The 16,390-nt window shown below is 40.1% G+C and overlaps 1 protein-coding gene across 3 annotated transcripts in view; it reads right to left on the bottom strand.

Annotated features, from left to right (window-relative positions):
* Srbd1 (S1 RNA binding domain 1) overlaps nucleotides 1–16,390 on the bottom strand; it is a 161,843-nt gene that overhangs the window by 127,571 nt on the left and 17,882 nt on the right. For all 3 annotated transcript variants that reach the window (XM_021652684.2, XM_060363421.1, XM_060363417.1), the window contains exons 5-9: nucleotides 12,113–12,279; nucleotides 9,939–10,056; nucleotides 8,287–8,425; nucleotides 2,894–2,990; nucleotides 456–591 (exon numbers count right to left, since the gene is read on the bottom strand). In XM_021652684.2, the coding sequence (XP_021508359.1) occupies nucleotides 456–591; nucleotides 2,894–2,990; nucleotides 8,287–8,425; nucleotides 9,939–10,056; nucleotides 12,113–12,279 (657 nt within the window). The remainder of the gene's footprint in view (nucleotides 1–455; nucleotides 592–2,893; nucleotides 2,991–8,286; nucleotides 8,426–9,938; nucleotides 10,057–12,112; nucleotides 12,280–16,390) is intronic.

Raw genomic sequence — 16,390 nt, 5'->3', positions numbered from 1 at the left:
CACAGTAAACAGCCTATGACCATATTTAGTAAAATAGATACTTAGGTAGACAAACTGAAAAATGAAATTAGAAGGCTGACATATAATGAGTATGGTTCAAAAAGCCAAAGGAGACCATATACACTGTATTCTAAGTCAGGCATCAGACCGTGATCTTCTTGGGAACAATTTGTGTTCACACCTAAACACACTGGGAGCAGGGTCTAATGAATGTCACTAGCCAGAAGCAAGTCACCTGAACTATCACACTGTCAGCTCTGTTAAAAATTCTCAGTGTCACTAATTTCTCTGGGCCTTAACTTCTACATTTGGGAAATCAGGAAAATATGACACTATTTTACAAATCTTACACAAACTAGTCAATAAGATACTTGGCATAAAACGTCTCAGTTCCTAGGAAAGTGTTACACTCATCATTACTGTTCTCAGCATGCAGAGGCAGGGCCTTTATTTACCTGGTGATGGTGGATACTCCTTATGTTGCAGGAAAAGTTCTGGTAAAGCTGAAACTTATCAACATCTTTCTCATTTAGGTTTTTTGAGGGTACTTTTGCAAGAGATGACTGAATACAAATATATCTATGTTTGCACCTGGTCAGATACAAAAACATCAAAAATAAGCATTTACATTTATGTGTGTTTTACATTTTATAAATTTATATAAAAAAGACAGAAAAAAAGCTAAACCATTATCAAATGAAATTTGGTTAATGATGCTCAAGTAAGAAATTGGCATTACTAATCCATCAAAAAGACTCTGCCAGCCAGCACCTTTAGTACAGGGGATCTCTGTGAGTTTGAAGCCAGCTTGGTCTACATCGCAAGTTCCAGAGCAGCCAGGGCTACATAGAAAAACCTTGTCTCAAAACAAAATCAAGGTAGCATATACCCTGAGGTCAATTTATGTGTCAACATAAACTGTCCAAAATGCCTGAGTTCAGATTTATCTATGTGCACAAAGGACTGAAATGATTAATGGGAATCAGATCAATCATCTAGTCACCCTTCTCTGATTAGTCAGGCATTCAAAGTCAACTTAAATATAAAAAGGAGAAAAGGAATGAGTACAGGAAAATTCAGAAAACTGGTACAGTGGGTTAGAGAGATGGCTCACAACCAAAGAGGTGAAACTGGTAGAGGAAGGAAGGAAGGAGAGCTTTAAATCACTGTCTCTGTACCCCTGACCATGCCCTACCCTACTTCTCCTGCCTCTGCCTCCTCAGTGCTGGAATTAAAGGAGTATGCCACCACACCTGGCTTAATGTCTCTTTTAAATAATATAATGTAATAATAATAACAATACCCATTTTTAAATGAAATAGTAAAATGTAAACCCAGGCAGGCTCTGGCAAAAGCACTCTGATCCCATAAAACTATGGGCTGTGATGCCACCCAGGGGCAAGCTGTGCTCTCCAAAATGCACTTCTGGTCTGAATTTTCACCCCTACCTAGTATCACACATTGTCACGGCATCCCAACCGCAGGAGCGGTGATGGCTTTATCGGTCTAAGTAGGTTTTGAAACACCCAGTAGGCCAGTGAGGCGCACTCAGGACACTGGCATGCCTGTGAAGGGACTGCCTTCACGGCACCAACGAGGAGGACCAGGAAAGTTCTACCAGGGATGTGGGCAGCATACTGTGATGGGGATGGGTTCAGCACAGTGACTGCAAAAAAGGGGAAAAGAAAGAAAGGTAGCCTGCACTGCTTTCCCTCACAGGTTCCTGGCTGCCATCCTGTGAACTGCTCAGCTCCACCAGACCCTCTCTACTGTGCTGGTCTAAGGTTCGTGAATCCATGAGTGAAAATAAACCTTTCCTCCATTAAGGTGTTTTATGTCTGATATTTCACCACCATGACACCAGAGGAACTAATACAACAGGTAAATACTGGAAATTACTTTTAAACTGAGCACACACAGCACAGTCCACATGTTAAATGAGCAATGCCAGTAGCTCTAGAAGAATTTGAGTCCCCCCAAGCACAGGTTTCTAAACTATTCATCAGAGGCTCCTTTAACTGCCTGAGAATGAAGAGGATAAGAAGGCAGAGTTCCAGGCACCCTGCCTAGACTCCAATTAAAACAACTTTAGCTATTGAAAGGACCAGACTAGCCTCATAAACTCCATTTTGAATTTTAGGCCCCATGTCAAACTAAATTCTCTCGGTACTTTTCCAGAAAGCGAAGGACACAGGCAGAGATGAGGAAGCGGGCAAGTTGAGACAGACCCTTGGACCCATCCTGTTGTAAAAGAATGACTGGCCTGCAATTGCGAGATATCGTTGCCAGGCAACTAACCCAGATAGCCCACCCATGGTTTATGACCAGAGTCACCATAGCCCCGCTTCTCAGAAAAACCACAGGATGTGCTAATAGCTCCCACTGCCCTCACTACAGCAAAATCAACACATAACAGGACATTCCAGGTGTTGCTCAGGATCAGATATCCTCCATGGCAGGGCCAGGACTGACTGGTCTTGGTGCCTAGAATAGACCAATTATTTTAAAAGTCAACTTCCCTATGGTCAGGCCCTTTTACCCAATCATGTAACACCAAGGCATGTAACTCCCTGCTTGCAGTTTCTCTCTATAAAAACCAAAGCTTGTTGTTCCTTCCTGCATTGGCTTGAATAAACCTCTTGCTGTTTGCATCGATCCCACTGCTGAGTCTCCTTCATGCCACTCCGTAGTAACTGGGCTCTTGCTGGGCCTACCACTATTTTAAATATTAGGGTTCTGTTGTTTGAACAAAGAATTCTAGTACCAAAATAAAGAGAGAAAAAAAAAAGCAGTCTGAAAACCAAATTTTAAATGAACACTGGGTTAGCACTAACCATGGGACCTTAACAGCATGAACCCCACAAAGCAGAAAACTACCCAAAAATGTACTTACGTGTCCCGAATGAAGTCAAGTGTATCTTTGTCTTTAGCAATCATGTCTGCTAAAATATGCTGTACTCCTGTTTCAATATCCTTGAGCTCAGAAAGGCCTTGAGAAGGGAGAGGGAGACCAGAAGAAGGTATAAGATTGGCTGTAAGGTCTATAATTAAATATATTAAACTAAATTTTACATTAACAAATTTAGGAAAGAAAGGCATCATGAGTGACTTGCATCCATACCCAAAGAAACAAGTCTCCAGAAGCAGTACGGCAGGCTCTTTCCTAGCACACCACATGCTGGTTGCCCACTCCACCACTTAACACTCTCAGGACCTTGAACAGGTTTTAACTGCCTTCTCAGTTTCCCATAAATATGGAGTAATCATTATCTCCTTCATGTGGTTTCAAAGATTAAATATTGTAAGAAACATGTATGTATCGATCATATCCCAAAATATGTAATTTTATGAGTTACAAAAATTTGCCTATTCAAGCAACTTCATTCATACTGACTGCTATTTAAGCAGGAGGCATTTCCACACTGTAAGTGACCCATCTGAATTTCTGAGATCCCATAAAGGCGATATCATCTACAAAAGCAGCACGGAAATACCTGCAAGCACTCGCCACTCCTGATCTCCAGCCCTGATTCTGACGTAGAATGGCCCCTGTGCTGTCAACTCATACACTGACAAGAGAGTATTTGGACTACTCTCTTTGATTTCTCGGCTTCACTGTTCTACTTGCATTTTGCTTTTGTTGATTTACATTAGGGATTTGTTGGTATAATGTTCTTTTGGAATGTATACAATTTACCCTTGTTCATTCAAATGCTGATTTCTCTACCCCACTATCTGGTTTCAATCTGGACATTGCATTGTGATGCTTACTCTAAGCATCACCTGTCTCAAGTTTGTGTAAACATGCCCCCATTTGGTCTCAATATGTCAATTAAACAACGAGCCCCAATGCTGAGCAATGGAAAGAATAGGGTGAGATATCCGGGTCCAGAGGGGAGAGGAAGGAAGCAGGAGGAAAGTAGGGGCAGAGGTCGTAGGACAGGACTTAGAACCATGAGAAGAGATGAACTGGACCTAAGATATGTCTAAAAGCAAGTATGGGTAAAATATTAATGGTAGGAAACTATGCAGGTTTGGAGGTTTTGGATGGAGTAATCATTGCCCAGCATTGTGCTCTAGGTTAATTACATAAATCCTAGTCTCTGTGTGGTGATTTGGGTATACAGCAGGTTTAGAAATAACCACTGCTTAACTAAAAGATAAATCAATAGTAAATATTGATCATTCAGTGTCATATATATGCTTTTCTGTGAACACAATTTTCATGAGAAAAGGCACAAAAGCCAAAGGCAATAGGACAAACTTATTTTGGCATAATTAATAAAGATAAAAATACCTATTGGTTTATGTATTAAAATAATCTATGGTAACTACTGAAGCAGTACTTATTTTAAAGAAATATGAATTGAAATTAATAGGAATTCTACTTATATATTAAAGAAATTTCCCTTTTAGGAAAATTTCAATGACAAGTTACTTTTACAAATGGAAACCCATGTATGTCAAGGATTTAGAATGGCTATAGCACACAGTATGCGTTCATGTGCTACTAGTTGGATCTTGAGCTAAGAAAACTATTCACTCTGCAGTAACATGTGGAGCCCCAAGCATCTCAGAGCAACATTACACAGAGAAATTACAACAGCAGGGTGATAACTCAGCAATAAAAGTGGCCTACAATGAAAACCATTACTGAAAGCAGCTAACAGAAAGAAAGTACAAATTTGCTACAGCAAAAGGACTTTGGAAAACCCTCATCACATGGGAGAATACCACTTGGAAGTCTTATACACTCAGTGAATGTTAATAATTAAAGTTATGCTAGGCTAAGGACTGTCCTTGGTCAAAAATGCATCCTCTCTGATGATAGGAGCATTCACATATGATTCTGACAAATGCTTTCTGACCACTGCTAGGGAGAGGCCCTGAGTTACCTCTCTGCAGTAGTGGTTCTCATTGGAAGGTAGAAATTACAGTTATTTGGGAAGTCTTTTCATATTGCATGCCTGCCCGACACCCTATTGCTCTTTTAGGCTTAATGCAGGCTCCAAGGTGAGTGTGTCAGTAAAATCAAGAGAAACAAGAAACAGTGAACCAGGAAAGCAATAATAAAATCTCTTCGGGGACAGAATCTAAAACATTTAGGAATAACAATTGTGACTGTAAAAAGAATTAAAAAGCCAACATTTCTTTATACTATATTTATACTTAGACCTTCTTACAGGACCTAACAATTAGGCAATTAGGTGCACCTCAGCACAGGGACGCTGGGACCTCAGGACAAAGCCCATGTATGGTATAGTCTATGTTTTCATTCAGATCAAATTCTTAGTGGCCTTCTACTGAGAAATATTTTATATATATATATATATATATATAGAGAGAGAGAGAGAGAGAGAGAGAGAAAGAGAGAGAGAGAGATACACACATATACACATATACATATATATGGTTTCTAAAAATATTTCTTGGAGGAATGATGGGAATGATTAAAATACTTCTTTGGAAAACCAACAGTAACGAACTTGAAAGTGATCATGTATATGTATGGAGCACAAAGAGTGAGGGAAAAATTAAAAAGAAGAAACATATCAAACAAAAATTTAAAAGCAGGATGTGGTGCTTTGAAAGAGAAATGTCCCTCATTGGCTCAGGCATTTGAACACTTGGTCCCAAGTTAGTGGCCGTGCAGGAAGCTGTATTCACTGGGCCAAATTTTGAGCGTTCAAAGCCTTGCCCTACACTCAGTTTGCTCTGTGCTTCACACTGTGGTTGAAGATGTGAGCTCTCAGGTGACTGCTGCTCTCACCATGCCTACTGCCCGCTGCCATACTTCCTTGCCAAAACAGACTCTTATCCCTCTGGAACTGTGAGCTAAAATAAACTCTCCCAGAAGTTGCTTTTGGTATGGTGTTTTATCGCAGCAACAAAGAGTACGAACACACAGTACATAGTTACAATTCTATCAACTAATTATAACTCTTTGTATTTGTGACTAGAATCAACAAGTGAGTAAAGCCAAGAGACAATCCTGCTGTGCCTGTAAGAACCACAGCAATGATGCAGAGTCCTGAGCTAGTCACACGATCCCAAGTGTCATTGCCTGGTATCAACCATCATGTATCCCATATATCGCCGTATGTGACAATCAAAAGGGATATAGTCAGTATGTATGTTTAAACCATAGTTTAGTGCTGCTTTCAACCTTGGCGAGAGAAGCATCTTTTGTAGTGTGCTTAAGACTCATAACTAATAACTAATAAGACTCATAACAGACTCATAAGTAATCAAAGTGCTGAGAATGAGTGACTATGGGGTGTTTACCCTTAAATAGCGCCTGTATAGCTACCCTACGACTCTCAAACAACCAAAGGGGGGGGGGCAGAAGGAACATGGAAAGATAGGGTAGAGTGCTGTGAAATGGTGTATTTGTGACAAGACATGACCACAACACTCATGAACTCACTGCAACTATGGTTACCTGTACAAGATCTGTCAACATTCCTGCAGGCAGCAGTGACAGATACCGCATGTTATACAACAACAAAAACCGAAACAAAAGGAGGAGACCTGAGCAACCAAGGTGGGAAGAGCACGTGTTAAAGGGTTTCCAGGGGAAGCGAGAGGAGGCAGCTGGGTGGATATGATCACTGCATATATGGATGAAGCTGACACAGAAGAGAAGAATTTAAGAGAGATGATTAACATCTTTCTTAAATTTTTTGGTAGGAATACAGTAGACCAGGGAACCAAGGACACTGGACCAAAGAACCAGCATAAGGAACAACAGGGAGCCAGCCCCCTGGAGCTCTTCTCCACACACAGGCCCTGACCCCAGCTGGGAATCTCAAGGCTACTAAGGCTCAGCTAATATTAAAATATAAAATGCTGTCAGCAAAAGCAAGATCTGCATCTGATGAAGGCAACACATGAAGAGAGCCCTGGGTTGAGTTCCCAGAACCCTGCCCAGAAAGAAAATGGAATTAGACTTTGTAAGATTGTAACTGAATAAAGCAAATTACAGCAAATGAAAAATTAAATGTTGTAAATCATTGAAAATGTAACTATAAATAAGCATTAAAAACTAATATGGATTGTATTCATTTCAATCTATCTCTAACTTCAAATAATACTTTATATCACTGTCCTTTCCCAAACATATTAAAATTATGTTTCTGTGAAAACATAATGTGTATTTTATAGACACATATCTCAGTTTTTAAAAACATAAAATCACACTGGCTGAAATATGGTTGATACACTGTATTTTCCTATAGTTAAATACACAGTATGAATTTTGTAATCACAGACTGGCCCCTGTTGACATGTATGTCTCCCAGTCTGAAGAATCAACACCAAGTCAAAAGAAACTAGAACAAGTTGGAGTGGACTTGCACACTCACAGGCTAACTAAGCCTGGAAATCTAATGTACAAGAAGAGGATTACAACTCATAATATAGCATGGAGTTCGGCAAAGAAAAGATTTGATTCCAGGTCAGTTTTGCTTGACTACAAAACTCATTTAATTATGCATATCAAAGCACTGTATCTTAATACAATTAATCACTTAAACAAAAGAACCAGTTTTTTTGAGAAATATTGTAATTTCAGCTCAAAGATGAGGCAAGAAAAGTGCAAATTCAAGTCCAAACTGAAGAGTAAGGCTAGGAAGAACAATTCTCATTTAAATCCTTCCCCTATGCCATATCATTCTTTTGCACACAAAGGCCAGAATGTATTTGGAAGCCCAGTTTAGAAACAGTCCCCTTATTACTTAGGAAACAGAAGCTAGGATCAGGCCCCAGTTTACACTTTGTGCATGCCAGAAGTATTAAAATGCTTTTTGAAGATATCTGAGTTACATGGTTTTAAAAAGGCAGAAATTAAATAAAAGCTTTGAAAGATAACAGAAGACTCTATTAGACAGTAATGTATAGGATTATTTGGAGTTAGAGATGGATATGGAAGGATTTCATTTAAAAGTACAAATGTCAATTATCTTAAAAGATTAATGAATTAATAATAAAACTGAGACCTTCTATTTACCAAAGATGGTGTTAAGAAAGACCAAATAGAAACTAGGGAAATGTATATTGTGAGAATGTATCTTAGAGATACTTGTAAATGAAAAAAGACACCTGGCAGAGAGTAGGGAGATGATCAAAAGCAAAAGGTTGTCCAGGACCTGTTTGTTATAACCACTTGTTCTTTATCTGCTGTTAACAGATGTTTGTACAGTCATTGGTGAAAACATGTTTAATATAAATATTTGCATTCTAAAAGCTACGCAACATCCAGACTGCCATCTTGCAGGAAGCCAGTACCTTTAACATCAGGTCTCACATAAGACAACAGGTTGAGCTGCCCCGGGTTCTCCAGCAATGTCCGCGCTGCTCCTTCTAGTCCCAACTGTTTTGCTCTCTGGGCTTTGGTGCCCTTGCTCCCTGTTTTATATGGAGCAGACTAGGGGAAAAGGCAAATAACATATCACAGGAGTCTGTTTTACCAAGCCAAAATTAGATTAAAAAAAAAAAAAAAGGATAAGGGGCTAGAGGACACAATGAGAATGCCATGAACATCCTTCTCTCTGCTCTGTCCTCTCCTCTCACAAATGAACTCTATGAACTACCTAAGACTATGGGAATGTCATGTGTTATATCTTTATCTTTATAATTTTCTATGGGCTTAATATATTTTTGCTCGGATTTACTTATCTTAAAAACTCATCATGAGGACCACAAGGTCCTCCTCAAACAAGCAAGCTCCTATCCAAGTTGTTTCGTGCAATGCTTAATCACCCCCCACCCCCCTTTCCTCGACCTACCACCTGCTGGCCTGCAGCTTCCCTTCCTACATAGTTTGCTGGAGTAGTATCTTGAAGATACAAGGCACTACCTTAAGGATAACGATTTTCAGCCCTTATCTTGCTAAAACCCCTCCTACGTTTGCCTATTCATCACCTCATTCACAAATCTCCTTCCTCCTGACCCACATACCATCACCTCCAGATTCTCTTCATAGTTCTCTGATCATTGTTTTCAATGTGTCCTCTAGATTCTCTGGCTCACTTGTATTTCAAAAAGTGCTAGTGGTCAGTCCTTACCTGCTTGTCCACAAACCCCTTTAAAGTGAATTCTTTCAGTCTCATAGCTTCTAATACAACCCTACCAAAGAACCCATGAGGGGCTGGCTTTTGTGAATACCAAATCCCTCATGGAAAATGGCATGGTGTGTCCATACAACCTATGTACTGCTTCCTGTAAACTTAAATCATCTCTAGATTACTTATAACTAAGACAATGTTAGGTGCTATGTAAACACTTGTTACATTGTATTATTCAGGGGACAGTAATTTTTAAAAGTATATACTTGTTCAATATGGATAACGTTAAAATATTTTCCATCCACGGTTGACTGAACACACAGATGTCAAGCCAACAAGCAACCAGAGTGCCAACTGTTCCAGCTACAGGCTGAAGACACTCATGTGTAGGACTCTAGTTCTGCCATCTCCCTTGCATGCCACACTCAAACAATCTCCTTCCCTACTTGACTGGAGATTCCTTGAGGGCAAGAACTATTTACTATATTGCCCATATGTAGAAACCAAAGTTCCTGGCACACACAAAAAGGTATCCAGTAAATATTTATTGATTAAAGGATAAAAAACCTTGATAAATAACAGTGGCTGATGGCTTTAGCATTTTGGTTTTTGTTTGGTTGATTGGTTTTTGGTTTTTCTGTTTTTTTGGAGACAGGTTTCTCTGCAGAGCCCTGGCTATCCTGGACTGGCTTTGTAGGCTGGCCTCAAACTCACAGAGCTCTAACTGCCTCTGCCTCCCTGAGGGCTGGGATTACAGGCATTCACCACAGCACCAGCTTGGTTCTAGCTTTTAATGGCTTGGTCTTCCTTAGTGACAAAAAGATCCCAAATCATAAGCATCTAGGCATTACATTAAGAGATAAAGCTCCTTACCACGTGTTCCAGTTCTTCAAATGTTTTACAGTTCAACAAGGCTTTCAGCAAGCACTCAGACATCTTCCCCTCCTTCTTAATTTTCTGGATTGTACTATGAACCTTCTTCGCAACGGCCCTGAAATTAAAAACATACATAATAAGTACAACCTGTATGTCCAACCTTTCTTCTCAAGGGTATCTCACATTTACAGAATAGTTGCAGGGAAAGTAAAAGATAACACAAAACTGTTTTTTATCTTTGACTCATTTGATAGTAACTTCACCCCAAATACTTTCGTATGCATTTACAAGAAAGAATAACCTACAAAGCACAATCAACCCATGAGTATTAGGTAGTTGACACTGATCTATCACTGTCCTCTCCCTCGTAGACCCGAGGCCCTTTTTAGGTGTCAGCAACAGCACTGGTGATGGCCTCTGTGGATTCTCTCCAGAATATGGGTAGCAGTCAGATGTGGTCTCTTGGAGCTGAATCAATGCTCCAGGCTCTCCTGGATTTCAAAGTCTTCATACTTTGAAATATGTCCTACCAGTTACTTTGTAATGTCTTTTGAGTCTGGGCTCCTGTGATGTTTCCTTACAGCTAAATTCTGGGGCCTCCTGGCAGATATCACACAAGTTACACTGCTCTTTTTACTATATCTCACTGAGGGGGAAATGGTTTCAGTGCAGCCTATCACTCACAGAATGTTACCACTTGAGGAAGAAGACACCTGTGGTTTCAGATACCAGCATTCTCCTTTTCCCTTTGTAACTAATACGTGATTTGTGGAGGATACTTTGAGACTACCTTATTCTTCACCAAGCTTCAATGTATTCACTGATTCATTCATATCACCACAGACTTATGGTTTCTTATTTTTATTTAGTGATTATAACCCACCGTTGTGACATATCTTAATGCTCATATTATCACTGGTTTGGCCAAAAGTATTTCTTTCACGCTACTTGTTATGCACTTCTGACTTGTCCCTCTTATTCTCTGGGCACTTTATTTTTTACTTTCTACAAAATATCCTAACTCATTTTTCACTTTCCCTCCTAAGCACTGAAATCATAAGAATGCCACCCAGAAAGCATTTGACTACTAGGTGTGCTCATTGTTACTAGAGCAAGGCTGCTCTGGATGAGCATACTTAGCACATTTAACTGGCTTCTAAATATTATTCTCCACTGGCAAGGAACTTGGGTTCCATGGAGAAGAGATGATTCAGGAATCAATGTAGATGGGTCAATGTACAGATGGGGCACAAGGAAGGGCAGTCACAGCACTTCCTCTAATTATCAGTAATTCTTTTTCCCTGTGAATATGCAATCCTGCTGTACGTGTCATGCTTGCCATCTTATTTCACTACCTGTTCTTATTTACAAAATGTGCCTAGCAATGATATTGGTAAAGGTGGCATGACAGAGGTGAGTACCAGCATGTACACATTAATCCAAGGCTCTCTACTTCAAGTCTCTATTGCCCTGATTTCCCTAAAATGATGGGCTCTAACGTGCAACTGGGAACAAAATAAGCCCTTTCCCCCTTAAGTTGCTTGTGTTGGAGCATTTATCACAGCATCAGGAGAAGAAATCAAGACAATATCTGTTCCTAAAAGTCACCAGCAATACAGGAGAGAGTTATTTTCCTTCGTGACCACACAGCTGACTGGAGCAGCATCATAAGGGTCACTACAACATCCTGCTAGCCAGGATGAAAAATAAAATTCATAACATTCAAAACAGTTTCTGCTGGTTTTAACTATAATGAAATTGCAATATTAAGTCACTCTATCATAGGTTAAAGGCCGTCTATCCTGGCAAAAACTCTCCATTTGGGGACTGTGGAGTGGTAAGAGTTATGCAAGCTGTTGAAGACATAGACCAACATTTTTAGTTTCCTGTTGGCAGTCTTGATTCTGCCACTATATCTAATCATTTCAATGCGAAAAACAAATGATGGTCAAGTCCTATAGATGCATGCCAAGGTAAGCAGTTAGTAGAGGACTCCATGTGCTAACAAAGTAAACAGACCTGCCTTTATCTGCAGAAGAGGGCAGTACTCAGATGACAACAATTTAAAAAAACAAAGCACCAGAACTGTCCAAACAGTTGCTCACTTGTTTCCTTGCTTCCCCTCATGAGCTCAGAGCCTATGACATCCATCCCTCCCTCGGGTTTTTTACCGTAGCTCATCTAGGGTTTGGCGAACTTCTCTCAAGGAATCAGCATCAAGGTTATTAATAAGCTCTTTTCGATAGCGCACAAGGAAGGGAATTGTGTTGTCATCATGAAAGAGGCATATGATGTTGGCACAAACCCAAGGTTCAATATTAGTTCTCTCAGACAAAACCTGCAAAGAAAGATAAACAGTGATTCAAAATACAAAGGCTGTAATCCCAAAATTTCAAAGGCTGAGACAGGACTCCCACAAATCTAAGACCAGCCTAGGCTATGAAGTAAGATCCTATGCAAAATGATCATCATCACCTGAATAACAAAAGCAATTCAAAACACATGATAGAATTGTTTTCAAAACAACAGATGCAGTAAATGACTGAACTCCAGAGACTAGAAAGATAACTCACTTTCTAGGCATCTTAACTACTGATCCTAAAGCTTCGCAGTCATTCTAATGAATGAATATCAAATCTCTGGGGAGGACAGCAAATTCACATCTCCAGGCTTGGCTCTTCTTTACATTACCACTAGATCTATGAACAATAATTTAAGATAATTTCCCAGGAAACTAATGGGTATTGCAACTCTGAACTTGTAAAGTGAGCTTCTTCCCAAACTTACTCACCCTCCACGTTTCCTCGTGTAACAGTAACTCAAACTAGAAAAGCAGCTGCTTCCAATTCTTCAGCCTGATTCATTATAAGAACCAGTCAATGCCAACCACAAACTATTTCTCTATTGTCTTCATTTCTTCTACCCACATCACTGAGACAGCCTTTAACTGTTCCCCTGCAGGATCTGCAGACTCACCTATTCCTATTTCTAAGAAGAGCACTGTGAATATCTTTTCAAAATGTATGTTAGAACATGTTTAATTGGTGAAAACCATCCCTGATGTCCCACAGTACCTGGAATTCAAACCCTGTTAGACAACTAAACAGGAATTAGTAATGTTGGAAGCCACTGAGGGCAGACCCGTTCCCCGTGGCTACCCTTGGACCCTTCACCCATTTACCTGGTAATCAAAACTTTCCTTTTTTAGGCCTCCTGGCTAAAAGAACAAAATACCTCTGACCCTGGGAGGTATGATATTCTGATCTGCTCCAAAGAGTAGACCATTGCATACTATTGTTTCTTCCAGGAGAAGTTAATTCAGCTGGCGTTATCAATTATCTGGAAGGAATATGCCCCATCACACCCCACCCCCAGAAAAGCTGTTTTACCTGAAAACATGGAAAGAGATAGAAGAATAATTATTTCCTTACTCCTCTCAAAAGCCTCTACCCTGATATACTGACTTACAGATCTTCACTGTTAAGCATTTTTTTAAGTTCTAAAAAGCGTAACTTTTCCTTTCTATGTCTTTTTCTAAAAGCCTAAGCACACTTACTCAGTCTAACCATGTTTCCTTGGTAATCTGGGTTTTCTCATTTATTCTCTGAAACTTACCACATCCTTCAGCCATGAGCTGCTTGCTAATCTTCAATGCTGAGCATGATTTTCTTAAACCGTAAATCAAAAATCATCTTAGGCCATGCTAATGCAGTGATTGTGTGTGCCTGTGTGTGTGTGTGTGTGGGTGTGTGTGTTTGTGTCTGTGTGTGTATTTATGTATGTTCCAGGACTAAGAAACAGCTCAGCAGTAACACACTTGCCTAGTATACATAAGGCCCTGGGTATAATTCTCAGCATCACAGAAAAGTAAAAACCAGCCCTCTCTCCAAAAGCTAGATGGCAAAGAAGCCAGTCAAAACCTGACCTCCCACTTCTGCGGTGCAGCTGCTGATGTACCTTGAACCTGCTACACTGTGAGAATCCATGAGCTCTGTGGACTACAGCCATAGTTCAGTCAGTGGTCCTCAGAGCAACAGCACCATCTACAGCCCCAAGGAAAATGCAGATTATTGGGTCCCATCTAAAATACACTGACCCAGGAACTCTAGTAAAGCCTGACCATCCTGTGGCATAGAAAAACAAGGCAAACAACAACAATAAAAGCAGAGCACAAGCCTGAAGAAGTGGAAAGGCAGAGCAGGGAACTGTAGTCTTTACTTTTAACCTATTCACATTAATTATTTATTAATGTATTTACTTGTTTACTTACATAAACCAGATACGGAATAGTTAAGGAAAAGTCAGAAAGAAGTGAAGAGAGAAAGGGACCACAGGGAGCAACACCATAACTATGTTAAGGCTAACTTTTACTTTGTGACTGCTGCTTTATGCCAACATCTGTAAAAGACTTATTGTGTTCATCATTAATGCTTGAATTATATGAGATAGAGACTAATATTATTCTTATTTTATACACACAAAAACTTGAGCCCAAGAGTAAATTGCCATAAGTCTCACTAGCCATATTACCTCTTCAAAAATTCAATTTGTATACAAGGCAAAAGATTTATCAGGCAAAAGTACAAAGGACTTAAACTGTCCCCTGTCCAGAGTACTAGAGCAAGTGGGACACAGTGCCTTAACACTGCCCTCTAGCTGTCTGTTGCAAACATCAGGGAAGATGCCCTCTCCCCAAGTGTCCAGAGATCTCTTCTGAGCTTGAGGGTTGAGGAAAACTCCCCAATCTTCAGTGAGAAAGACAACATCCTGGCATCAGCCAATCCACTACAGCTTTAATTACTCAGCAACATCTGCACTCTAAAAGAGTTACCACCAAATTCAATGACTCACTAATGAATAAGAGAGAATTTTCTATTCAGAATCATTCCCAAGCCAGCAACTTGAACAGCTCCTTCTGAAGTTGCTGATTCTGACTATTCACCACCTGAACTAAAGAGCTGATTATGTCACTAAGTCACGCAAAATGCTCATGTAAAGACAGCAGTGGGGACAACTATTATACACTGCCTGAAGTCAGAAAAGAGGTTATAGGAGAGGGAAGTGGAGATCAGAGGGGGATTCTGTTGTTTACAGCCTGGAAGTTGTTGCTTGGTTACACTTTTGAATACATCAAAGTGTGCTGACACACCCTAACACAACCCTAACCCTAACCCTAAATCTAACCCTAACAGTAACCCTTACCCTAGCATAACCTTTATCCTAACCTTAATCCTAACCTCTATAAATTCAACCAAATTCTAGGTTATAATAATAAAAAACACTTTTTAATCTAGTCAATCTCTCCCAGAGAAAACAGGCCACATCTACCAAGAAGTGTTGCATCTATAATTAATGCAGAATAGCAGTGTGGTAGCCAGCTCAGAGACACAAAGGGAAAAGTCTCCCTAATGTAGGAAGCCTTACTATGATCCACAGAGCAACTGCACCTGTCCAGGCTCATCCTCAAAATACAGAAACTATATCATATCACAACTTTACACAGTTTAATTCTGCCAACACCTAACTGTGCTGGTCGCCTTTTCAGTTTTTACTAACGTACTGCAAGGGACAAAAGGGGCCTTAAAAAAGACAAGTTTCCCATGGCAGCCATACATTCACAGTTTGGGAACAGGTGCAAATGGGTGCATTACTTCAACGCAAGAGAGCAGTCCTCAGTCCCTGGTCAGGAAATAGACACAAACTATGCCCGTAGGTAAAGTCTAAACTCTAGCTAAGCAATGGAGCTTGCCCACTAACATAAGATGAAGACAGCACTGAAAAGCCAGTGGAATTTCCAGAGTTAAGAAATATACCTCAACAGAAGGACAGAAGACCAAGGAACAGTGTTGAGCGGGGCCATGGGAAACAGCACTCAACTGAGTGACAAATGACACTGCCAAAGTGTTCTGTTAGTAAGAATTAATGATTGTATGCAATTAGTTTATAGCAACCACTCCCTTCTGGAAAGGGTTTGCCTCCAAAACTTGGACATATGTTTTATGGAAGAAGGTATGTACACTGAAGACATTTCTGTCAGCCTGATCTTTATGCAAATATTCAAGTCGCCCCAACCTCTTGAACATGCAGCTGATTCTCTCTCTGCCTTGTATTACTGGCTCTCCTCACGACCATGTTCTCCAACACCTGCACTAGTCTCAGCTACAACTAGAAGGAACAACACAGTTTTAAAGAAAAATTATTTTCTGTCCCACAAAGTTTTCGTGTGTGTGTGTGTGTGTGTGTGTGTGTGTATGTGTGTGGTGTGTGTGTGTTGGGGGAGCTGATATTTAAAAGCACAAAAAAGAAAGTCCACATAATAAGTAAGAACTGTCTGGAGAGTCAGTTAGGGAAGGGTTTACTAGGTTATAAGCATGTAAATTCCCAGGCAATTTCTCTACTTGAAATATGCTTGCCTTTAACAAAGCTGCCAACAACAGGTTGCTCAACAA

Source organism: Meriones unguiculatus, chromosome 1 (genome assembly GCF_030254825.1).
Source record: "Meriones unguiculatus strain TT.TT164.6M chromosome 1, Bangor_MerUng_6.1, whole genome shotgun sequence".
Classification (NCBI taxonomy): Eukaryota; Metazoa; Chordata; class Mammalia; order Rodentia; family Muridae; genus Meriones; species Meriones unguiculatus.
Note: the sequence above shows the minus strand (reverse complement) of the source record. Positions and strands in the feature narration are given on the sequence as shown.